Source organism: Oncorhynchus nerka, linkage group LG7 (assembly GCF_034236695.1).
Source record: "Oncorhynchus nerka isolate Pitt River linkage group LG7, Oner_Uvic_2.0, whole genome shotgun sequence".
NCBI lineage: Eukaryota > Metazoa > Chordata > Actinopteri > Salmoniformes > Salmonidae > Oncorhynchus > Oncorhynchus nerka.
Genome location: NC_088402.1, coordinates 49,503,124 through 49,528,529, shown reverse-complemented (window position 1 = coordinate 49,528,529; position 25,406 = coordinate 49,503,124). Strand labels below are relative to the sequence as shown.

Below are 25,406 nucleotides of genomic sequence, written 5' to 3'. Positions count from 1 at the left end.
TAAAGAAAAAATATGTTTATTTTCAATCCAGGAAGAGATGGTGCAAGGTGCATCTCAAAGGATGTTAGACAAAAATACACTTGATTTTCCAACAGGTATTACATATCTTTTTTTATTGCCTTCTGGACAAGGAATTTGGTTGACCAAGCACTGTACTGTGGATGTTCATGTACGTGCTTTGGGTTAAGGAATCTCACTTTAACTTTAGACATTCAAATGTATGTTGGTCACATATGTTTAGTATTTTTACATCTGTTTTAAAACTGAAATAATTTGAGTGGTAAAGGCCATTTTATTTGATGAATATTGCACACTACAAATTTCATTCAGGGTCATAACATTAAATGTGAATAGTTGACTGTATTCAGAAGAAATAGGTCATCAGTGACAGTGTTCATATGCTGTACAGTATAAAATGGTTAATACAAAAAGGCATATGTGATTCACAAACAAGTAAAATACTAAAATACAATTGAGTCTGATGGAAATGTATGATACAGGTATGTACTGACTGTTACTGCTATTAAAATGAGATCACTGGAGAAAGAACTATTATTTCAAAACATTCTTGAAATCATTTTTGGCTCCAATTAAATGATGGTTCTCACAACTATCGCAGGTTTAGGCATAGAGAGACAGAATGTTGCATGGCAATGTTCCACCTTTATTTTATATTTTATATGTATAGCAAGTGAGTGAGAGTATAATGCTCATGTTTGAACGGATAGATATGGACAACATCACAAAGGTGTGAAGCTATATCGTGTTTCTTTTGAAATGAATGTTGCAAATGTAACTGCAGGTTCTTGTGACAATTTTCGTAACAGATCACTAAAATAACGGTGAAACTCAACGTATGAAGTGCAAAAAGAGGTTTCAATAAATGCACCGGGACTGACTGTGACGGTCTTAGGCAGTGTACAAATACTCTTAAAATGCTTCTTCCCTTTTCTCCTTCACTTCCTCACCTCCCTCCTAGGAACACCTTATCCTTCCGTGAACATTTTGTACAGTATTTGGCCATAAGGACTTACCTATGAACTACTATATCTACACAGCATGTTACATTTATATTTGAGTCATTTAGGTCTTATCCAGAGCGCCTTACTGGAGCAATTAGAGTTAAGTGCCTTGCACGCCGAGAGATTTTTCACTTAGTCAGCTCAGGGATTCGAGCCAACAACCTTTTGGTTAATGGCCCAACGCTTGTTCAGCCTAGGTGGTACAGATGGCTACTCTACCAGCAGGTGTGAGTGGCTGGCGTCCGCCGCTTGCGCAAAGAAGGTTCATTCAGTTGCATCTCACAACAAATGGCGACGACAGCAGATTGCAAATGACCTCAGACAAGGATACTGCCACAATAACGTAAGGATATTATCTTAATAGTTTGCTACCTAACATGTTACACGATTAGTTACACATTCAGTTTACTGTATTTTTGTTGAGTGAAAATGTTCCACAATAAACAGAAAGGTAGTTAACATAGAACATGTTGTTCTATGTCAAAATACTGCCCAAACTGACATCGCCAACAAAAACTTTAACAACAACAATATGATAAAAAATTACCAAGATAAAAAACAACCCAACAGCAATATATACAGTGTGTGTGTATATATATATATATAACTCTCTTAATCATCATCATAGAAACCAAACCAGAATATTCCTAGTGCGGATATATAGAACAATGTAAACCTGGTTCTACCACTATCAAAGTTAGCAAATAAATGATAATAACGTAGACAGCACGCCAATCAGTGTTTCCTCTCACAGAGAGTGCTCACATCATTGTTTCTACAATGGTGTGGGTGGGCTTGATCAGGATGTTGTCCCCATTGGGGTTCAGAGGCTGGGTAAGCTCGCTGCCCTTCACGCTGTACTCTTTGGGGCGAGAACTCGCACCTCCCTTTACTGGGGCCGCCACTGCCTTAATCCTCTGTGGGGTGTAGAGGAGAATGTCAAATGACCCACACGACATGAAAATAATGCAACGATAAAAAGCCACTTTGTAGAAGTCCTTGTACCATGCCATAAAATCACATTACATGGTATACTGCATCATGTAGACGGCTTATATCATGTGTGTAATATAATACAAGTTATGCAATTGCATACTGCATGCCATTACCACAATGCTGCACTCCCTTTCAGGCAGTTTTTGTATTCATACAACTAGGAGCTATCTAGCATCATTTTTTTGTGTCTGCGTACCTCTATAAGCGGTCCGTCGGACTGGAGGATCTTGATGACCATTACCATGGGGATGCAGATCATGGAGGCGAGGGCCAGAGACCAGCCCAGGCCAATAGACCAGTCTGGGTACTCATACACCTTGTTATAGGTCAGGGGCTTGTACTTCACCAAAGAGAAGATAAAGCAACCCTGGGAACAACAAGAAAAATGGTTTATTTCACAGTACATCTTCACTCTGATCCAAGAGGTTCCTCATGTTTTCAAAACCACAGCACAACAGTGTTGGGCTGTTTAACACTTTGTAACAGTGGAAGGCTGTTGAATACTCACCGCACAGAGGACGGGAGTGATAAATGTCCAGCTCCATTTCATCCACGGGTTAGGTCGGTAGCCAATCATGTCTTCAATTGCATCATAGAAATGATCAGCACCTGTCAACAATACAAAAGAACATACTTGTTGTTAGAGACACACGTCTAGTCTCCTATACAGTAAAGTTAACCATCATATAAGACCTGTGCATTTTCTCAAGGTAAAACAGGGTGACATCTCACTATCAACTATAAACAGAATCAGTATCCATCTCTAGACCATGAGAAGAGTTACGGGTGTGACGCCATCATAACCTCTATTAACACCCTCATCTACCTATTGGTTGTTCCATGAAGTCATATGGCATGAACAATCTCTCTTTAGCTTACTGTTAACCATTACAAAACAATTATTTACAAAACCAGCATGCTTGCTCTCTTAATAACAGCAACGTCCATCATAGCACTACTAACAACACCTCTAGAAAAGGCATGTGGGTTGCTGTGTTCCTGTTCACCTCTTCATTATAAAGGTGGCATAGTTCTTAATTTGTCTTCAATAGCAGTCCATAGAAGCCAATGGGTGTCACGCCCTGGCCTTAGTATTTTGTGTTTTCTTTATTATTTTGGTCAGGCCAGGGTGTGAAATGGGTATTTATGTGGTGTGTTTTGTCTAGGTTTTTTTTGTAGGTTATGGGATTGTGGTGTAGTATAGTAGTCTAGGAAAGTCTATGGTTGCCTGGAGTGGTTCTCAATCAGAGGCAGGTGTTTATCGTTGTCTCTGATTGGGAACCATATTTAGGCAGCCATATTCTTTGAGTGTTTCGTGGGTGATTGTTCCTGTCTCTGTGTTTGTTTGCATCAGATAGGGCTGTTTCGGTTTTTCACGTTACGTTTAGTGTTTTTGTATTGTTTGTTATTATCTTTATTAAAGATGTATCAAGATAACCACGCTGCATTTTGGTCCTCCTCTCTTATGACTGAAGAAAACCTTAACAGAATCACCCAACTACAACAGGACCAAGTGGCGTGGTGACACGCAGCGGCAGCAGGAGCAGCGCAAGGAGGAATGGACATGGGAGGACGTTTTGGATGGCAAAGGTTGTTACAATTGGGAGGAGATCCTGCCTGGAAGTGATCGCCTCCCATGGGAACAGGTGGAGGCACTTAGGAGAGCAGAGGCAGCTGGAGAGAGGAGCCGGCGATACGAGGGAACACGGTTGGCAAGGAAGCCCGAGAGTCAGCCCCAAAAATGTATTGGCGGGGGCACACAGGGAGTATGGCGAAGCCAGGTAGGAGACCTGCCCCAACTTCCTGTGCTTACCGGGGGGCTAGAGAGTCCGGGCAGGCACCGTGTTATGCTGTGGTGTCTCCAGTGCGGGTGCATAGCCCGGTGCGGTACATACCAGCTCCTCGTATCAGCCGGGGTAGAGTGGGCATCGAGCCAAGTATCACGAAGCCGGCTCTACGCATCTGGTCTCCAGTGCGTCTCCTTACATGGCACCAGCCTTGCGCACGGTGTCCCTGGTTTGCCTGCATAGCCCAGTGCGGGCTATTCCACCTCGCCGCACTGGCAGGGCGACCGGGAGCATTCAACCAGGTAAGGTTGGGCAGGCTCGGTGCTCAAGAGCTCCAGTGCGCCTGCACGGTCCGGTCTATCCAGTACCACCTCCACGCACCAGCCCTCTGGTTGCAGCTCCCCGCACCAGGCTTCCTGTGCGTGTCCTCGGCCAGTACCACCAGTGCCAGCACCACGCACCAGGCCTACAGTGCGCCTCGCCTGTTCAGCGCTGCCGGAGTCTCCCGCCTGTTCAGCGCTGCCAGAGCTGCGAGCCACCAGAGCCGCCAGTCTGCATGGAGCCGCCAGAGCAGCCAGTCTGCATGGAGCCGCCAGAGCCGCCAGTCAGCATGGAGCAGCCAGAGCCGTCAGTCAGCATGGAGCAGCCAGGATCCGCCATTCAGCCAGGATCCGCCAGTCTGCCAGGATCCGCCAGTCAGCCAGGACCCGCCAGAGCTGCCAATCTGCATGGAGCCGCCAGAGCCGGCAGTCTGCATGGAGCCGCCAGAGCCCTCAGTCTGCATGGAGCCGCCAGAGCAGCCAGTCTGCATGGAGCCGCCAGAGCCGCCAGTCAGCATGGAGCAGCCAGAGCCGCCAGTCAGCATGGAGCAGCCAGGATCAGCCATTCAGCCAGGATCCGCCAGTCTGCCAGGATCCGCCAGTTAGCCAGGATCCGCCAGAGCCGCCAGTCTGCCAGGATCCCCCAGCCTGCCAGGATCCGCCAGTCTGCCAGGATCAGCCAGTCAGCCAGGATCCGCCAGAGCCGCCGGTCAGCATGGAGCAGCCAGAGCCGCCAGTCAGCATGGAGCAGCCAGGATCCGCCAGTCTGCCAGGATCCGCCAGTCAGCCAGGATCCACCAGAGCCGCCAGTCTGCCAGGATCATCCAGAACCGCCAGTCTGCCAGGATCCGCCAGAGCCGCCAGTCTGCCAGGATCCGCCAGATCCGCCAGTCTGCCAGGATCCGCCAGTCTGCCAGGATCCGCCAGTCTGCCAGGATCCGCCAGTCTGCCAGGATCCGCCAGAGCCGCCAGTCTGCCAGGATCCGCCAGAGCCGCCAGAGCTTCCTCTCAGTCCCGAGCTTCCTCTCAGTCCCGAGCTACCCCTCAGTCCCGAGCTACCCCTCAGTCCCGAGCTACCCCTCAGTCCCGAGCTACCCCTCAGTCCGGAGCTGCCCCTCAGTCCAGTTGGGTCCTTTGTTTGGGTTACTAGGCCAAGGTCGGCGGCAAGGGTCGCCAATCTAAGGACGCGGAGTAAGCGGACTAAGGCTGTGTTGGAGTGGGGTCCACGTCCCGCGCCAGAGCCGCCACCGTGGACAGACGCCCACCCGGACCCTCCCCTATGGGTTTAGGTGTGCGGCCGGTAGTCCGCACCTTGGGGGAGGGGGGGGGTACTGTCACGCCCTGGCCTTAGTATTTTGTGTTTTCTTTATTATTTTGGTCAGGCCAGGGTGTGACATGGGTATTTATGTGATGTGTTTTGTCTAGGTTTTTTTTTCTAGGTAATGGGATTGTGGTGTAGTATAGTAGTCTAGGAAAGTCTATGGTTGCCTGGAGTGGTTCTCAATCAGAGGCACGTGTTTATCGTTGTCTCTGATTGGGAACCATATATAGGCAGCCATATTCTTTGAGTGTTTCGTGGGTGATTGTTCCTGTCTCTGTGCTTGTTTGCACCAGATAGGGCTGTTTTGGTTTTTGACGTTACGTTTAGTGTTTTTATATTGTTCGTTATTATCTTTATTAAAGATGTATCAAGATAACCACGCTGCATTTTGGTCCTCCTCTCTTACGACGGAAGAAAACCTTAACAATGGGACATATGTGGAAGCCAATTCAAGTGTTTTACGATAAGCGTGAAAAGGAACAGCAAGGGTATTGTGTACTCCAAGCGAGGTCATAACTCATGCGTTGTTGCTGTTTTCCCCTTTAAAAACAAACTCCTAACGTTCGTTCCTAAATTTAGGATAAAAACATTATTTGGCAAAAAAAGGTACAAACTTACCATAAATCCAGGCTACGGCAATACATTCAAAGAATGCAACCCACAAAAGGCACACACCACTGGCTGCATAGTAATCAAAGAGCTGAAACACATACATGCCACCCTGAAAAGAAAGCAGATAGCAAAAGTTAGTTTCCTGAAAGACAGAGAGAGATGGGGTTGGACGTAGATAGGAAAAAGGGGTTGATACATAAGAATGTGGGCACTGGGCCAATAAAAGGAGAGTTCAACAGGTGATGAGATGTCATTGAAGTAAAGTTAACTGCTAACTGGGAAATTACATTCCAAATTGTTCCATTCATGATGCGAAACACACAGGATGTGCTATGAGAGCTCGGTAGTAGAACCCCCCCCCCTATTTGGTTGCAAAAGTGTGACAACGGCAAAGCATGTGGGAAAAAGTCCTGTGTTTTCTATTTTGTACGCTAACCTGAATTACAATGATAGAATCTCAAGGTCTTTTATATACTGTCAGGTTCATTATTATTGGCACCCTTGATAAAGACGAGCAAAAAATATGGTAATTAATAATACAAATGTTGAGCTAAATTGTACAGTATGCTCAATAAAATTGGAAAATAATATGAATTTATACAATACAATTGCTCAGAGAAAGAGATTTTGTTCAACAAGTAAGTCAATAAAATCTAAAAAAGATGGAGTTCAAAATGATTGGCACCCCTGTTTTCAATAATCTAGCACCCTCCCCTGCTAGGAAAACGACACTAATATAATTGCTTTATTACGTAAACAAAATCTCTTTCTCTGAGCAATTGTATTAGTGTATAATAATATTATTTGCCCATTCTTTTTAGCATACAATATAACTCAGTATTTGAATTATTTATTTTATACAGTAGTTTTTGTTCATCTTTATCAAGGGTGACAATAATTATGGACCTGTTGCTGTAGGTGAACTTACTTTCATTACAATGGTCCCAGAAATTATAGTATGTCAAGTTGTAATACAATAATTGTAAGGTAAGAACAACATGTAGTGCATAAAGTTACACTGGAGTGCTGTTAGTGTACTTACTTTTGTTACCATGGTGAGTCCCAGAAGATAGCTTATGCAACACATCACAGCTATAAAGATCTCACGGCGGTAACCAATCCTTAGGACGGATGGATACAGATCCACCAGGGAGGTGATCTGTCCTTCCACTTCCACAAACTGGGGAGACATAAAGAAAGCCATTAACCATAGTGTCCTACCAGAACGCTGATGGCCATTACCATTATAATTGGTATTGCTTTTAGGCCTTATTGCACAAACATGAATGCTAAATACATTATAAAGTAACAGCCTACACTCAGTTGGCCAGTTTATTAGGTACACCACCCCGTTCACGAAAATGGATCACTTCTACAGACAGTGAGTCACAGGACCGGGGCTTTCTATATAAAGCAGGCAGACAGGCATTCAGTTACTGTTCGGTTGAACATTAGAATGGGCAACTTTGAGCATGGTATCATCATCGATGCCAGGCACGCTGGTTCCAGTATCTCAGAAATGGCCGGTCTCCTGGGCTTTTCACGCACGACAGTGTCTAGGGTTTACTGACAATGGTGCGTCAAACAAAAAACATCCAGTCAGCGGCAGTCCTGTGGGCGAAAACAGCTTGTTGATGAGAGGTCAAATGAGAGTTGCTAGAATTGTGCAAGCTGGACAAAAACAGGCAAATAATAGCGCAGTGGTGTGCAGAACATCAACTCTGCGGAAGGGTAGCCTAGTGGTTAGCGTATTGGACTAGTTGGTTGCAAGTTCAAATCCCCGAGCTGACAAGGTACAAATCTGTTGTTCTGCCCCTGAACAGGCAGTTAACCCACTGTTCCTAGGCCATCATTGAAAATAAGTATTTGTTCTTAACTGACTTGCCTAGTTAAATAAATTCAGTCCTTGTCACGGATGGGCTATTGCAGCAGACGACCACACCGGGTTCCACTCCTATCAGCTAAAAAAAAGAAGCTGCAACTACAGTGGACAATTGAGGAGTGGAAAAACATTGCCTGGTTCAAAGAATCCTGGTTCCTGTTGCATCATGCTGATGGCAGAGGAGTCCAGAGTCCATGGCCCCATCCTGCCTGGTGTCAATGGTACAGGCTGGTGGCGGTGGTGTAATGGTGTGGGGAATGTTTTTCTGGCACAGGTTTGGTCCCTTGACACCAATTGAGTAACGTTTCCATGCCCTGAAGAATTCAGGCTGTTCTCTGTTCTGTAGGCAAAGTGGAGTCCAACCCGGTATTAGATGGGTGTACCTAATAAACTGTCAATCGAGCACATACTGTATGAGCATGTACACAGGTTCCAAATATGGAAGAATGCCTGAAATGTGGGACCAATTTCACTTCTCAGTGGTCAGTTGAAAGTTGAACAAAGAGGCAAAGTTTACCTCCATACATGGACTTCTTTTTCCTCAAATCACTGATTCCACTCAAGAATCACTGCTGTCTCTGTTGTGCAATAATGAGACATTTTATTCAAGGCTCCTCTTGGGAACACTGGCTGGGCCAGCCAATTGGCTATTTCATGCAAAACAACAGTCTCTCTCTCTATCTATCTCTCTATCTATCTATTCTTCACGGAAACCCTTTCCATTTCGGGCTTATCCAGTTATAATGCCATTGGCTGAATAATTTATGGGCAGTGCTGTTGTTGTCGTGGAAATGTATCTGAAGTAAACCTTGTTATTTAGTTAAGCATTTTTTTCTCCAGCATCTTTCTCTCCACATCCTTTAACAAGCCCTCTCCTTCACAACTATGGCATGCACATAAGAGCCATGAAACAATACTGTATTCAGCACCACTAATCTGCGTAAAATGTGTGGTCAAGAATTATGCCCACTCACTCTCCCACTGATCTGCTTGCCAATGGAAATAACCGTACTTGAAGTACGTAACACATAAGTACGTAATACATAAGTATTTGGTGTTTGGCTGAGATGTCATTGGCCACGAGGAGGACCGAGTTAGCAGAAAGTAAAATTACACTTGAAAGCAGGAAATGTGATAGTGAGAGAACCCCACTGATGCATCCCTGGCCTTGCCTCCGTTCGTCTTAGTCAACACCTCGGGAGTCTGGGCTGCAATGGACACCCCAAGAGAAAGCTATGAATCTAAAGTGTTTGGTTCTATCTATTCAATTATTCCCAGAAATTAATTTATTACTGGTTCACAAACTTCTACAAAAACAATTGACTATTTACGTTCAAGCCTTCAAGATGTAACAACTGTTTTGACATGGTTGAACTGTTTTCCACCCTGGGTTGCTTTTCTTGTCTGGATTTTGTATCTTATTATAAGTTTACTGTAATGTCAAGAGTTCTCAACTGTTTTCCCTTTATGAACTGCAACTCAGTAAAATCTTTGAAATTGTTGCTTGTTGCCTTTATATTTTTGTTCAGTATACTTTACACTACTGTATGTGTCCCTACTACCTACATATTTACATTGTAACTTCATAGGCATAGTGTAATTACAATGTAGATACACTAACTACATAGTGTAAGTACAGTGTGGATATATATTGTTACAGGGTCATTGAAACTAGAGACATGTACCAAGTACTGTGTTACCAATAGAAATGTATACTAGTTATTGCTTTAGCACTGACCTGACTGTCGAGGCCTAGTAGCAGAAGCATGATGAAGAATAGGATGGCCCAGAACGTGGGCATGGGCATCATGGACACAGCCTTAGGGTAAGCAATGAAGGCCAGGCCAGGACCTAGAGGTGTGAAGAGAGGGCAGGGGGGAGAGACGGAGAAGAGAATGAACCAACCCATCTAATTTGAGCTTGGACGGTATGAGGGGGGTAAAAACGTTAAACTAAACACATTCAAATGGTAATGTTACATTTACAGTACTGGAAGAAACTAAGTGATAAACCTTTCTGTATGCTTTATGTTTGTCTTATGTAAGGACTGGATTGGTAGGTGGAGGAACTATCCATTAGGTATCTGCTACTGATCATATGCTGTGTGTGACTCTAGCATCCTGCATTAGTTTACAAGCTAAACAAATATTGTCAAAGCAGGAAGAGGTTTGCTCAAAAGCTAATTCAACAGGATTTCAAGGGCACTTGAACATATACAAAATGACAGAAAACTCAACTCAATAAACTATCATTAAATCTTGCCAAGTCCATCCAGGCAGAATAACATAATGAACTTTTGCACAGATTCGTTAAATTATTATTTACTGTTATATCAACAACAATTTACATTTAGTGTAACCTTTTCGCAAATATGACCTATTTTCTAAGTTCTTTTTCAATCCTTTTCCAATAAATATGCATGAATTATAGCATTTAAAAAAAAAAGATCTACCATTTATTTTCTTTCATTCCAATTGACATAAACATAGCTATAACAGTCACAGTACAATAGCATTCTCTATCCGTAATAATTAAAGGAGCAGTACATGGAAACAGGTTCTCTCTAAACCAGGTTGTTGTTTAGCAACACTGAACTGAACAGAGCGGGCATGCTTAAAGAAGATGCATCTCCTTCGAAATCCACGTGGAATATAATATCATGCTGGGCTAGCTAGAGTCCAGGGATCCACAGCTCATTACAGTAAAGTACTTAACATACAGTTACGTTACAATACTTAGCACATTTGTTTTCAACAACTATTTCACTGGTGGTGAGCACTGGTCGTTATAAGACAAATTACAACAATTACCAATTTTATTGGAACAGAATGCCCAAGATTGTCTTATTTTGGCTTACTGCACATTACAGCAACTCCTCTAGACAATGTCTTAATTCAATCCACACTTGCCACAATATTGATAATATTTATTTTTTATTTTTTAATTTTTTAATCGTGCCATTCTATATCATTACATCTTATAAAATGTAATTATATAGAATGGCATGATAAAAAAAAAAATTAAACACTAATATCATAAATAGATTTTAAACTCTAGAGTGGAACATTGGCCCACCTGGTGCCTTTGAGCCCATGTGGCTGTGGATGGTAAGAGTACAGCTGTGATTATAAGTATGGTTGATTAGAGTGGCTCTTTATTTAACCCAGCTTTACATGGTTCAGCAGTAGCTCAGACACACGGCACAACACTCAACCAGGGCCAAATTCACTGTGGAAAACACATCATATAAAAAGCAACACGTCTCTTTCTTTCAGGCCTTTATTCAAGGAGTATGCAATTGCCGATACCTCTACATTTCAGCATTGTCGTTCATTGCCGTTTCAGCAGTGCCCATCATCACTGCTATGTTCACTGTTGACCTTTGACCCTCGTACCTGACTCTGCCACATCGGCAATGTCCACCCCTTGCTCTTGTGCCATGAAGCCCAGGACGGAAAATATTGCGAAGCCAGACACAAAACTGGTACCGCTGTTCAGGCCTCCCAGCAGCAAACAGTCCCTATGTCACACATATGTCATGGAGGATGTTAATTTACACAGACGGAACCGAAGTTCCCATTTTTTTTCTTAACCAACCGCCTTTGGCACGAGTTTATCTCACTACTACTACAGCCGTCCCCCATCCCCATGACAACGAAACTCACCTGTAGCAGTTGTATTTGTACTTGTTGTAGCTCCCCAGTGACGTCATAGCCCCCAGACAGATGGCGTAAGAGAAGAATATCTGGGTTCCCGCGTCGATCCACACCTGAGGCGGCAACAGCAACAACATGACGCCAGTCTGTTCAGTTCACCATTCATCATACACTTCTGGTCACTTGGTTGGCAACCTTTTTCATCTTTGCTGGGACATAATTGGGTTAGATTAACCTAATGTGATGAGATTTGACATTTAATGTGATAAAGCATTTTATTATTACTTTTTCTATCTCTGTTTAATTGAATGCAAAACTAGCTAAGCTTCTGAGTCTAAGATAAATAGCTACTTGATTAAACATGTTGCGATCGCAAATACAATTTTGGGGAATAAAAAGGAACATTTCCATCAAAACTGAACAGCCTATTGTTATTACATCGGAAATCAAAAAGAACACGTGGGATGCCATGCTGCAAATCTAATTTATCCAACAAAAGTAACTCTTAGCTTTTGGCGCCGAAAATGTAATAAAAAACGTCCCAAAAGCACATGATGTTGCAAAATAATTGTCATTGAACTTTTCAGGTCCGCCAGGCATAGTTAGTCACGTCAATCCAGAGGAGGGAGCTAATTGAATTATGTCATAAACCTGGATGATTGGCGAGTTCTAGCGGGTCTTGCATTGTGAACACATGTTCTCTCAATTATAGCACCACTAATAACTCAACCAGACCTAAGACCTAACAAAGGCTGTGGACTGGTTCCTTTTCCGCAGTCTAGATGACTTTGCGATGTAGAGATATCAGTAAGAGGCCCTTGATGGACGTGTACGTAAACAGATATGCATTGATGTGGGATAAGGTCATTAGGGGTGGGCGGAGGGGACTGTACGGAGACAGTAAAGATGGGTAGAGGGGTGGGGATTAGGATTCTGGGTTCTGGCTTCTACCTCTGGGTCCTGTAGGCGGGTCATGTTGGGGTAGAGATAGAATTTGATCCCTTCGGATGCCCCTGGCAGAGTCACTCCACGCACCAGCAGCACGATAAGCATGATGAAAGGGAAAGTTGCTGTGATATACACCACCTAGAAAAAACAGATAAAGACAGGTAGAGACATATTAGCTGATGTCAAGGTTCCATGATGCAATGGGGACAGAGATAGTTCCATCCGCTGATGTAAAGGTTCCGTAATGGAATGGATCTTGGAGAGGATGCTTTAGGTAGATGTTGCCCCCAACTACAGATCTACTATCCCCCATCAATCAGGTGATGAAAGGTGATATCTGATCCTCAGTCTGTGGTTAGTTTAGGGGTAACTTCTACCCACTCCATAGGGCAGCCTTTACAACAACAAAAATACACATGTGGTTTATAGGATTTTCACAGTCAGACATGGTTTTCAGACATGTGTGAAGTTGCTAATGTACATTTTTCACACAGTTTCCTCTCATTAAAGTTTTTGTGACATTTCTTTTTCCTCGTGTTTCTTTTCACCACTCCCAGCTATATCTGGTCTCCCATCCAGGGACCAACCAGTATTGACCCTGCTTAGCTTCAAAAGCAAACCAGCAGTGGGATGCAGGGTGCTATGTTGCTGGAATGGGCCAATAAGTTGCAACTGGAAAAAAGGCAGCCAAAGCAAAGGCCAAGGTAACAGAAAAGAGTGATGTGTTTTATTTAATTATGTTATATATTTTTTTTAATCACTGAAGACATTTTTTTTGTTGCATCCATTTACAATGAATTTTGTTCTGCTGTCAATACTTTTGGGTTTATGTTTTGCTTTCAATATCATTTCTGATTTCAATACTAAGAATTTTCTTCTTCACTTCAGAGGTTCACTCACTAGAGAACTCCAACAAATTCTTAATTGAAACATTAACAATGGGCCTCCCGGGTGGCGCAGTGGTTAAGGGTGTGCAATCAGAGTCCCTGGGTTCGCCCCCAGGCTCTGTTGTAACCGGCTGTGACCGGGAGATCCGTGGGGTGACGCACAATTGGCCTAGCGTCTTCCGGGTTAGGGAGGGCTTGGTCGGTAGGGATGTCCTTGTCTCATCGCGCACCAGCGACTCCTGTGGCGGGCCGGGCGCAGTGAGTGCTAACCTGGGTTGTGTATCGGAGGACGCATGACTTTCAACCTTCGTATCTCCCGAGCCCCTACGGTGAGTTGTAGCGATGAGACAAGATAGTAGCTACTACAACAATTTGATACCATGAAATTGGGGAGAAAAAAAGGGGTAAAAAAAAAGAAACATTAACAATGTGTTTCCTCCGCCACAGTTTCAGTGAAAAGCTGAGGGATGTGGCTGGAGAAATACAAAATCCATAAACTATGCTATATATGCAAGGACTGACCATCCATGATATGAAAATGATAGTTTTAACCATGTTTTTAGGCTATACAGTGTTTGTATGTGCTGGTTTGTGACAGTCTCCGATTTTCATAGATAGCTTTTAATAATTTGTAGCTCAAACCATTTGGATACTACAGAAATGTTTGTAATAAGACCTGGCCCCCGGGTCCTTTCAGGTTCCACACAAACACCACTTTATCTCAGCCCCTGTTAATCACACTGATTCAGAAGAAATAGACTAATCCAATGGTACAACCCAGGTGTCTGTATGTCAAAACACAATGTTTGAAAGGGGTTAGTCCAAATTGCGCCAGCTTCGCGGTGGGACTCATTGGGGGGCAGTAACCTTCATTCAGCAGAACTATGTCGCCATTTGAACGTAATCCATTAACCTGTCCACTCAAAAATGATCCTGTCCACTACTCAGCAAAAGTCCTGCAAAATCGTTCCCTTGTCCCGTATTTGGGCTTTGTAGATGTGGTCACCCTAATTCCCCCGGTGGAAACATTACTGATGAAACATCTTTTCAATCTTTTCACAAGTGAGGAAATAACATGATAAAGTGAGTTTCTCGCGAGGTGTTTTCTGATATGTGAAATGTCAAAATGCAAATTTGATGTGTTTAAAAAAATAAAATGATGGAGGGGTACTCAAATATTATTTGAGAAGGTCTGGTCACACAAATGTCCTAGGTGGCAGAAATCCGGATTGATATTGTAATTATGAGTGTAGTAACAAACCCCACCTCGCAACCCATGCAACATCCCCCCACCCCCTCAGCAAGCTGTGCCACATGTATTTCTATGGGCACAAGCACTGTCATTGACACAAACTGTTCACCCCCCCACACACACACACACTTTGCCTTGGGGTGGAAAGACAATTTGGCAGTTCTGAAACTCATTTCCTGCAATTCTACACATTTTGCCATTCTTAACAGAATCAATGGGCTAAAACAAAACTTTAGTTGACATGGGCCAGTTGATGAACTCTCATATATAAGGTCTCTCTAAGGTCTGCAATGACTGACATAATAAAAGGGAAACTGCTGACGCACATCCAAATGTCTAAATTGCAGCTTGTGCATTCTACTATTCTGGGTCCGGATGCCTATTGTGTATGGCTGCTGTGGGGGCTCCAGAGATGGCCCATCAGCTGAAGCCAAGGTGGCGTAGTCTGCCATTTTACAGAATGGAATGTTTCTTGCTTTGAATAGTTTTTTTGATAAACACATAGGAAAGGGAGCATGGAATATACAGAAGAACACAACTCCACAAAGAAAGTTGACTGTAGATTGCATTGTGTGAGGATATTTTCAGTTGGGGTGGGCGGCTGAAGTGAGTGCATGGAAATACACTGTACAGTAGTGTATGCTGGATATGCAGCGGTTTAACATAATGAAAGGGGTTAATTCTGTGTTTTGTTTAAGTAAGGAGCTGAAACCACAAATGGGGTATTTCTGTAAGAATTTGCCAAATAGATCTCCCAACAAATCACAGTGGTAATAAAGCAGACTAGCATGCCTGGGTATCAGACTGTTTCTGATATCATCAACAAAGTGACAGAAAACAGCCAGCACCTGGGCCTCCCAAGTGGCGAAGTGGTCTAAGGCACTGCATCGCAGCACAGAGGTGCCACTACTGCCTTGGGTTTGATCTCAAGCTGTGTCACAGCTGGCTGTGACCGGGAGCCCCATGGGGCGGTGCACAATTGGCCCAATTGTCGTCCGGGTTAGGGAAGGGTTTGGCCATGGGGATTTCCTTGGCTCATTGTGCTCTAGCAACTCCTTGTGGTGGGCCAGGTGCCTGCAAGCTGATGTTAGTTGGACTGTGTTTCCTCGGACACATTGGTGGAGCTGGCTGTGTGTCTATAGTGTGGCTTGGCAGGTCATGTTTCGGAAGATGCATGGCTCTTGACCTTTGCCTCTCCTGAGTCCGCTGTGGAGTTGCAGCGATGAGACAAGATTGTAACTACCAATTGGATATCATGGAAAACATTACTCTACCGTACCTTTTTAGAGACTGCAAACAAGTCTGATAACAACCACAGCAATCTTCTACAAACCTTCCCAGTGGACTTGACTCCCTTCCAGATGCAGAAAAAGCAGACAATCCATACTGCCAGGAGACATAGGGCTAGGTCCCACTTCAGGGGGCCGATGTCGTCGATCCCAGAAGAGATGCTCAGCACGTTGCGTCTTAGGAGGGAGGGAACAGACAGGATACAGGTCAATTACGGTCTTTGGGGAGAGGCTCTGATGGAACTGGAAGTCTATGTAGACCCCTGCATGGTACAGTACAGTATAGTACAGTTTCTCGCTCTACAATTTTTTTTTTTACCTGTTGAGTACCCAAATGAAACTGCCTATTTCTCAGGCCCAGAATCTAGAATATGCATATAGAGAAAACACTCTAAAGTTTCCAAAACTGTCAAAATATTGTCTGTGAGTATAACAGAACTGATGTTGCAGGCGAAAACCTGAGGAAAATCCAACTCGGAAGTGCTGATTTTCCTGAAAGCTCTCTGTTCCATTGCCTGCCTTTGCTCCATTTAAAGGGATATCAACCAGATTCCTTTTCCTATGGATTCCACATGTTGTGAACAGTCTTTAGATATAGTTTCATGCTTTTATTTTGAAAAATGAGCGAGAAAGATCACATTGCGTCATTGGATGGCTGGGTGCCAGCAGCGTTTTGCATGCACAACAGAGTGGAGCAGACATTTTCTCTCTCTCTCCTATTGAAGAAGCTATCGTCCGGTTGAAATATTATCGATTATACAGTGGGGCAAAAAAGTATTTAGTCAGCCACCAATTGTGCAAGTTCTCCCAATTAAAAAGATGAGAGAGGCCTGTAATTTTCATCATAGAACATTTCAACTATGACAGACAAAATGAGAGAAAAAAAATCCAGAAAATCACATTGTAGGATTTTTTATGAATTTATTTGCAAATGATGGTGGAAAATAAGTATTTAGTCAAGAACAAAAGTTTATCTCAATACTTTGTTATTGCCTTCTGTTGGCAATGACAGAGGTCAAACGTTTTCTGTAAGTCTTCACAAGGTTTTCACACACTGTTGCTGGTATTTTGGCCCATTCCTCCATGCAGATCTCCTCTAGAGCAGTGATGTTTTGGGGCTGTTGCTGGGCAACACAGACTTTCAACTCCCTCCAAAGATTTTCTATGGGGTTGAGATCTGGAGACTTGCTAGGCCACTCCAGGCCATTGAAATGCTTCTTACGAAGCCACTCCTTCGTTGCCCGGGCGGTGTGTTTGGGATCATTGTCATGCTGAAAGACCCAGCCACGTTTCATCTTCAATGCCCTTGCTGATGGAAGGAGGTTTTCACTAGAAATCTCATGATACATGGCCCCATTCATTCTTTCCTTTACACGGATCAGTCATCCTGGTCCCTTTGCAGAAAAACAGCCCCAAAGCATGATGTTTCCACCCCCATGCTTCACAGTAGGTATGGTGTTCTTTGGATGCAATTCAGCATTCTTTGTCCTCTAAACACGACGAGTTGAGTTTTTACCAAAAATATCTGTTTTGGTTTCATCTGACCATATGACATTCTCCCAATCTTCTTCTGGATCATCCAAATGCTCTTTAGCAAACTTCAGACGGGCCTGGACATATACTGGCTTCAGCAGGGGGACACGTCTGGCACGGCAGGATTTGAGTCCCTGGCGGCTTAGTGTGTTACTGATGGTAGGCTTTGTTACTTTGGTCCCAGCTCTCTGCAGGTCATTCACTAGGTCCACCCGTGTGGTTCTGGGATTTTTGCTCACCGTTCTTGTGATCATTTTGACCCCACAGGTTGAGATCTTGCGTGGAGCCCCAGATCGAGGGAGATTATCAGTGGTCTTGTATGTCTTCCATTTCCTAATAGTTGCTCCCTCAGTTGATTTCTTCAAACCAAGCTGCTAACCTATTGCAGATTCAGTCATCCCAGCCTGGTGCAGGTCTACAATTTTGTTTCTGGTGTCCTTTGACAGCTCTTTGGTCTTGGCCATAGTGGAGTTTGGAGTGTGATTGTTTGAGGTTGTGGACAGGTGTCTTTTATACTGATAACAAGTTCAAACAGGTGCCATTAATACAGGTAATGAGTGGAGGACAAAGGAGCCTCTTAAAGAAGAAGTTACAGGTCTGTAAGAGCCAGAAATCTTGCTTGTTTGTAGGTGACCAAATACTTATTTTCCACCATAATTTGCAAATAAATTCATTGAAAATCCTGCAATGTGATTTTCTGGATTTTTTTCTTCTAATTTTGTCTGTCATTGTTGAAGTGTACCTATGATGAAAATTACAGGCCTCTCTCCTCTTTTTAAGTGGGATAACTTGCACAATTGGTGGCTGACTAAATACTTTTTGCCCCGCTGTATATTGTAAAAACAACCTGAGGATTGATTATAAAAAACGTTTGACATGTTTCTACGAACTTTACGGATACTATTTGGAATTTTCGTCTGCCCGGTCGTGACCGCTCGAGCCTGTGGATTTCTGAACATAACGCGCCAACCAAATGGAGGTGTTTTGGATATAAAAAATAATATGTATGGAACAAAAGGAACATTTATTGTTTAACTGTGAGTCTCGTGAGTGCAAACATCCGAAGATCATCAAAGATTCATTTTATTGCTTTTCTGACTTTAGTGACCAATCTACTTGGCTGCTAGCTGTTTGTAATGTTTTGTCTGCTGAGAGAGATGTCCTTACATAAACGCTTGGTATGCTTCGCCGAAAAGCTTTTTTGAAATCTGACACGCCAGGTGGATTAACAACAAGCTAAGCTGTGTTTTGCTATATTGCACTTGTGATTTCATGAAAATTAAATATTTTTAGTAATTTAATTTGAATTTGAATTTGGCGCTCTGCAATTCAGCGGATGTTGACAGAAATGATCCCGCTAACGGGATGGGTGCATCAAGAAGTTTTTAAGTAGGGCAAGTGTGACATCTCATAATTCCTGTGGGTCCTGACCAAGGTTTCATGCCAACAGAGGTAACATCATAGCAGTGAAAAGCAAATAGACAGACGATATGATGGTGGAGAAATAATGTATCTGGTGAGGTTAAGTTTTCACAAACCCCCTCTGCTCTAGCTCCTCCTGGGCCTGAATGTGCTGTGCCCTGAGAGAATATTAAGAGATGACATTGTGTTATTTTCATTCTATTTGTTATATTTCTGTGGGATATTCTACCTCATCAGTGTCTGGCCCATGGATGTGGTAGAAAGTAGATACAATCTATGCTGTTGGATTTTGTGTTGACCAAATGTAAGTAAGCATTAATTTACAGTGAACTGGGATTTGAAGTTTGTGTCTCCCCAAAAGGACACATATTTGCCAGTACTTTTAAAAGGAAAGGAAAACGATAATACCCATTGATCCAAATATAGTGCAGTGAAAGATCCAATTTAGATAGAATGAATCCCATGACTAAGCGGGGAGTTTATTAAAGTTCAGTGTGCTTTCTGCTCTGGAAATGTAGCCAATCCAAACATATGTTTACAGCAAACAAGGAAGAGGTACAGTATCTGTAGTGTTCATGTTGTCTGTTTTATTTGAATTTGTTTTTGACCTTGTATATGTGGACAGAATGTGTGTGTGTTTATGCGCGTGTGTGCGTGTGTGCGTGGTTGCATGTGTGTGTATTGATTTGTGTATGCTTGTGTGTAGGCTTTTCTGCTTTTCTCTGTGTGTGTTTGTCTGTGTGTGTGTCAGAACAGAGTTATTCCAACTGTTGGACAGTGAGTACTCACTCCCAGAACTCAGTGACGGGGGAGGTGAAGTTGGTGATGTTGGCAGCAAGCATCAGGGTCTTGTTCTTGCGGAATGTGTCCTCCACACACCGGGCTGTGTTCCATGGCTGATTGCATTTGGCCCATGGCAGCTCCGGCTGAAAGCACTGGAATAGGTAGTAGAGTCCCCAGGCTAGAATCACTATGTAGTAGATGTTCAGGAGAGAGACGATCACAATGGAGGCGTAGCCAATACCTACAGAGAAGAGAAAACATGTAATCCCTAGCAAAACAATGTCATAGGGGCTACAGTACGTGACACTGAATCCCCTTGTAAACGACAAAATGTAAAGCCAACATTGGAGCTGAAGCACTTCAGTGAACACTGACCTAGTGCCTTTTGAGGAGATTTATATATAACCAATGGAAACAAATCTACTGACTCAGATGGTTCACAACTCAGCTCACTCCTATTTCAAAGAGAGGATGTTTCCCTGGCTTGAGTGTACTAACTACAGTTATAATGACCTTAGTGTTTGTATGTTATTTTTAGATATGACATTGGTCCCCACCTAGATACGAAATCCCCTGTACTCTTCCACTCCTCTGAACTATTATTAGACCGGTGTCACCTCCGGTAACCCCCTCTCTCCCGCCTCTTCCCCCTTTCCTCCCTTCTCAGCCCCCACATTCCACAGACAAACTGTTAGACAAATGAATCCATGTTTGTGTGTGTGGTGGGTGAGGCAGGCCTTCTGAATGTGTAAAAAAATTACTAAGAGGGAGAGTGGAAGCCACCTATAGGCCACCGGTGGGCGTCTGTCTCTCTGTAGTCTGTGTGTGAGCGTGTGCGGACTTGTGAGTGTGTGTGCGTGCGCACACATGCATGTTTGTGCCAGTCACACACCCTGCCAGTCAGACAGGCAGCTGCCTCAGCACTCCTTGATTATTCAAGCTCATAAACAGCTGCTAAAGATCGGCTGCACTCCCAGCCCTTGTCTTCAGCTGTCTCTTTCTACCAGTCGCTCCCGGCTTCATGGAATAGCAGCTCATGGCTGGGAGCCTTCACTAAAGTATTAAAACATCTGAAGGGGGTCTATTGCTGCTTTGTTATGTTCAGCTGTCTCACTACTTACTGGTCTGCATGATAGAACTGGTCTTCCTATAGTATATTACAGTGAAAATCTATGGCAGGACCCTGACTGATAAGGAGATACGTTTTAGGGCCATAACTTGACACCAAGACTGCAATAACAACATCATGCTAATGTCTGTTCTTCAGACCTACACAGATCCCATCGATAGGTCATTTACGGAGCGCTCACACTTCTCCGCTCAATGGTAACACAGAACTCAGCATTCCTTTACACACCCAAGGCTGAAAATACGTATGTATGTATTTACCTGCCAAAAATAGGCCAGTCTCAATGTTTTGTGTTTGACAACGTCGTCTCTAATGTAAATTAGGCAATCCTCAATTAGCCTGGTCCCAGATCAGTAGGTTTATGTGCTTCAGTCAAATCCTCATGAAGACAAAATCATAGTCAGAGAAATTGGCTGAGGGACATCCAGATTTGGGACTAGGCTACTCCTCATGCTATTCTGAATAATGTATTTTACACATCACAGAGCCGGCTAATGAATGAAGTAAGTGTGGTCCAATTACCTATTGGAACCCAGCGAGGGACACCTCAGTAGAACACAATGTCTGTACACTGAGTCTAGCAACCCATAGACAGACAACACAATCAGTGCTGCTAGATGCTGTTAGTGAGTTATGCAAGAGCAGTCAGAACAACAATACCAACCACAGGCTGGTATTAAAGCAGGGTGTGAAGAACCTCAAGGCTAGATCAAGGGCTGGCAACATCATTTTCATTTTAGATTTTTTTCTACGATGGGACACATCACTAAGCAGGCACGGAGTAGGCTTGGCACAGAGCAGGCCCAGCCTAAGCAATGCTAATGGAAACTCTGCAGTGTTTAGGCTCTTCACTAATTCCTCTCTCCGTCTCTGACGTTACCACCTACAGTACATCACACCATGCCCAAGAAGGCTTACACCGCGTCCTTTCCCTGCCTACTTTCCCCGATGATGACTGGTCTAAGGGAAATATGGGAGAATGGTATTGGGACAATAGAAAGTGTGGTGACTCACCGGTGAAGATGGGGCAGAGTTTTTCCCAGCAGGTGATGCCTCCCTCAGAGGTATACTGGCCCAGAGCCACCTCCAGGAAGAACACCGGCAGGCCTCCACCAAACAGGAAGATGGTGTAGGGGATGAGAAACGCACCTGGGTGGAGGAGAGAAAGAGAGACAGTTAATCTACAGGGTCTACAGTATGTGCCTACCCACAGCCATTTCACAAATCAAAATCCTGTAATTGCAGTCCCCGAGTTGAATATCTAACTTGATTGACCCAGCACATTTTAAGAACGGTTTCTTTGGAGAAAGGGCCCATGTTCATTTGAATGCCTACCTCCACCATTCTTATAGCAGAGGTACGGGAAGCGCCACACGTTCCCTAAACCGACAAAGCCTCCGGCCACGGACAAGATAAAGTCTAACTTGCTGGCCCACTTCTCCCTCTGGATGGGCTTGCCCTCTGCCTCATCCTCCGGTCGAGTGCCTGGGCTCTTCCCTGGCGAAGGCTTCAGTGTGTCCTTGTGGAAATCTTTCAAACTTTGTAGCTTCTCTTTCTGTGCCATTCTATAGAGGTAGAGAGCAGAGAGGACAAGGAGAAGGAAAAAGAGAGGAGAAAGATATTTTTTTTTGCAAAAGAGTCACCAAGAGAAAGAGAAAGCGAGAGCGAGATGAACAGGAAGAGGGCAAGAAGGGGGAGAGAGAGAGAGAGAGACTTGAGCCGGGTAACGCTATAGGACGGAGCATTAGCATGATAAGGGTGTCTCACGTGCTGTATAGCCAGCCATGGTGTGATACAGTTATTCAGCTATAAGAACTGCAACAGGAGTTACTGTATGGCTACTTCCTCAGCACAGTCCTCTTTAAATTAATTCACTTTGGATATTGTGCTCAATCTTGCATTGAAAATCACTCTGGGTTGGACTAGATAACTTATGGTAAAATCATTTTTCTTGATGGCATTACTCACTTGCGCACAGTTATACTGTACAACTATAATTTCTATGCACATAATATAACATATTTAATAACATCTTGATTATGTATTATTTTTTATACTTTTAAGGGAATGTTTTGAACATGATATACTGTATGCCTTTCAGACCAAGCATAACAAATTTAAAAAACATCTTAAATAACACTGACAAACTCATGATGGATATATATCCCGAATCACATTCAAATCATTTGCCTAATGTTTAGAGCAGTTGGACTAATGTAGTCCACATTTACAGAAGAAGATATCCCCGTGTTTTCCCGAAAGCTTGGCTTCGTTCCAGGAAGATCCCACAGCTTAAGTTCCCTGAATGTTTATGTTGCAAACATCCTTTCCAAGAAAGACAAGATTTGTCATTAGCATCTTAGGTATGCCGTTTCCCTGCCTGTGCCAAAGGGCTGTAAAACACCCAACCCATGGCAGGGCAGAAGGTAAGAAAGACACAAATTGATGGAATATAGTACAACTTACTGCTGGAATATAGTGAATAAACAGGAAGAAGGAAGAAAGCTGCTATGATTAATCGTGAGGCTGATATACTGGTGTACCGGGGTACCGGGGTAAGGTTTCCTCTCCTTTTGAGGCTGTCCCACACTGAAATGCAGTTGGCAGAAACAGAAACATCAACGGCTTCCCCTTTACTCTTGCTTCTCCAATGGAAATCTTTTATCGGGGATTGCGTTGCTAACAAAAGCCTACCAGTCGGTTGACTATGTGCTGGGTTTCCAAAAGATTCACAGAAGAACAGCTGGAGAACAAATTATTCTCCAATGAGTAAATGTTTATCTTTTAGCCACTGAAAGTGACAGTATTATTCAAAGTTGATTTATAGTTGGACAATACATATTACCAGTTTAAAGAACAATCTATCCAAACTGCTCTCAGTTGAAAGGCAGCTATAAATCTTCAAAAAGGTATCTTCATTCACCATGTCACATGACTAACACTCCATACAGGAACATCATGTAGCAACTGTACAGGCAGAGTGAGAAACAGAACAGAGATGCTTTTAAGATGGAAAACTACTCAACACACATTGTAGTTATTCACAGACAAATACCACATTGTGAAAATGCAATGCAAAGCTGCAAACATTGACCAATGACCACTATGTGCTTCTGTTTTGGAGTCTAACAAAAAATGGAACTTGTCTTGCAGTGTAAAATAACTGCTTATTATTTCGTTCAATTATTAAAAGGATGCTAGAGCTACAACAACACAGCCCCTCATTACTCAATCCATCTACTCTTATTTTCCTCTGCATCGCTCAGGACTCATTCTGCACTGTAATATTCTAGGTTCTCTCTGTCTCTGTTATACATGACAAGTCAACTTGAACCGCCGTCCACTCGCAAACCTCATTACATAACTGGATCAGCTATCGCCCACTCTATTTATCTTCCTCCCTCTATCCCTTTCTCTATCCCTGGCTCTCGCTCTATCCCTGCCTCTCTCTCTCTCTCTCTCTGTGTGCTTTCACCTGCTGGATGCTGGGATGCTGTCTGCCGTTGGGTAAGACTTAAGGCAAACCGTCCTTGGAATGGCCAAAGTGGCCCACCCAGAAACCAGATATTCTCAAGCACTTCTAAAAACACTACACTGTCATTATCTGTAAACACAGCATTAGAAACATGTCCAACTTAGCCTCTGATAGTCAGTCAAACACAAAGAAAGATCCTGTAAAAAGGTAAACAGACATAAAGAACAGAATGCAATCCATAGTCTTTCCTATTTTCACACTCACAAACATCAACAAAGACATTTCAATTATATTAATTCAAGGGTTTTGAAGTACTTACATGAAATTGCTTATTCAGTTGAAACAAAAAGCATCCAACAAAACACCTTAATAATCACTTGACATAAATATTAAGATAAGGCTATTTTCTAAATCCAGTTGAGTAATTCCAAGGACTTACATTTCCTTCATAGTGTGGCTATGTGTAGTGTGCTTCTCTCTCAGCTGTCTACATTCCTCTGTACTGAATGCCTTTATGCCAACACAGCTCACAAGAAGTGGAGTTGACAGCGAGGCCCGCCCCTCAGATAAAGACAATTAAATCCTATGTGGAGATTGGGCACTGCCTCATAGCCGCGGACCAACTATCCAGATACTGACTCGGGACTGTAAATTTCCACTTCCCACTTCCACCCCCCCCCCCCCCCACACACACACACACACACACACATACACTCCTCTGGGGCTGAGGGACTGGGGCTGAATGCTTTGCCCTGCATGTGTTACAGGCACCTCTTATTCATGTAACTGAAACAGATGACAGGGTAGGGTGGCAAGGGAGGGAGGGGGTAGGGCGTGAGGGCGTGAGCAGCAGCATGGAGGGGAAATCAAGCCTCATGGGACAGCTTCTGGACAGGAGAAAGGACCCCTCTTAAATCATTATGTGGGTGAGAGGTGGTGGGTGGACAGGGACTGAAGGGACTGACGACTGGCTTGGCTGACCATGCTAAGTTTATTTTGTTACTGTCTTATTGTCCCACACCCACATAGCAGCATTGGAATGTGCGACACTTCCTATTATAACCCCTTATGACTATGTGTCATTTCACATCA

The 25,406-nt window shown here is 43.5% G+C and overlaps 1 protein-coding gene across 3 annotated transcripts; it reads right to left on the bottom strand.

Annotated features, from left to right (window-relative positions):
• LOC115131833 (sodium- and chloride-dependent taurine transporter-like) lies at positions 1-24,957 on the bottom strand. Of its 3 annotated transcripts, none has more exons than XM_029663856.2 (14): positions 24,634-24,957; positions 22,175-22,404; positions 21,854-21,988; positions 19,717-19,951; positions 16,017-16,149; positions 12,548-12,682; positions 11,606-11,709; positions 11,336-11,460; positions 9,679-9,791; positions 7,101-7,238; positions 6,065-6,167; positions 2,527-2,627; positions 2,215-2,385; positions 1-1,939 (listed from the first exon to the last, which is right to left on the bottom strand). In XM_029663856.2, exons 2-14 carry the CDS (start codon positions 22,401-22,403, stop codon positions 1,784-1,786), a joined length of 1,878 nt encoding a protein of 625 aa, XP_029519716.2. In that variant the 5' UTR covers position 22,404; positions 24,634-24,957; the 3' UTR covers positions 1-1,783. The 3 variants fall into 3 exon arrangements, with proteins under 3 accessions (XP_029519716.2, XP_029519715.2, XP_029519717.2); XM_029663855.2 differs by having other exon boundaries at positions 24,754-24,957; XM_029663857.2 differs by lacking the exon at positions 24,634-24,957 and adding an exon at positions 23,306-24,289.
• Positions 24,958-25,406: the final 449 nt, after the last annotated feature.

Coding starts and splice junctions, on each gene's coding strand:
- LOC115131833 (XM_029663855.2), bottom strand. Junction 21,989..22,174: donor CTGCTATAAGAATGGTGGAG/GTAGGCATTCAA, acceptor TCCTCCACCCAG/GTGCGTTTCTCATCCCCTAC. Junction 2,628..6,064: donor TGCCGTAGCCTGGATTTATG/GTAAGTTTGTAC, acceptor TATTGTTGACAG/GTGCTGATCATTTCTATGAT.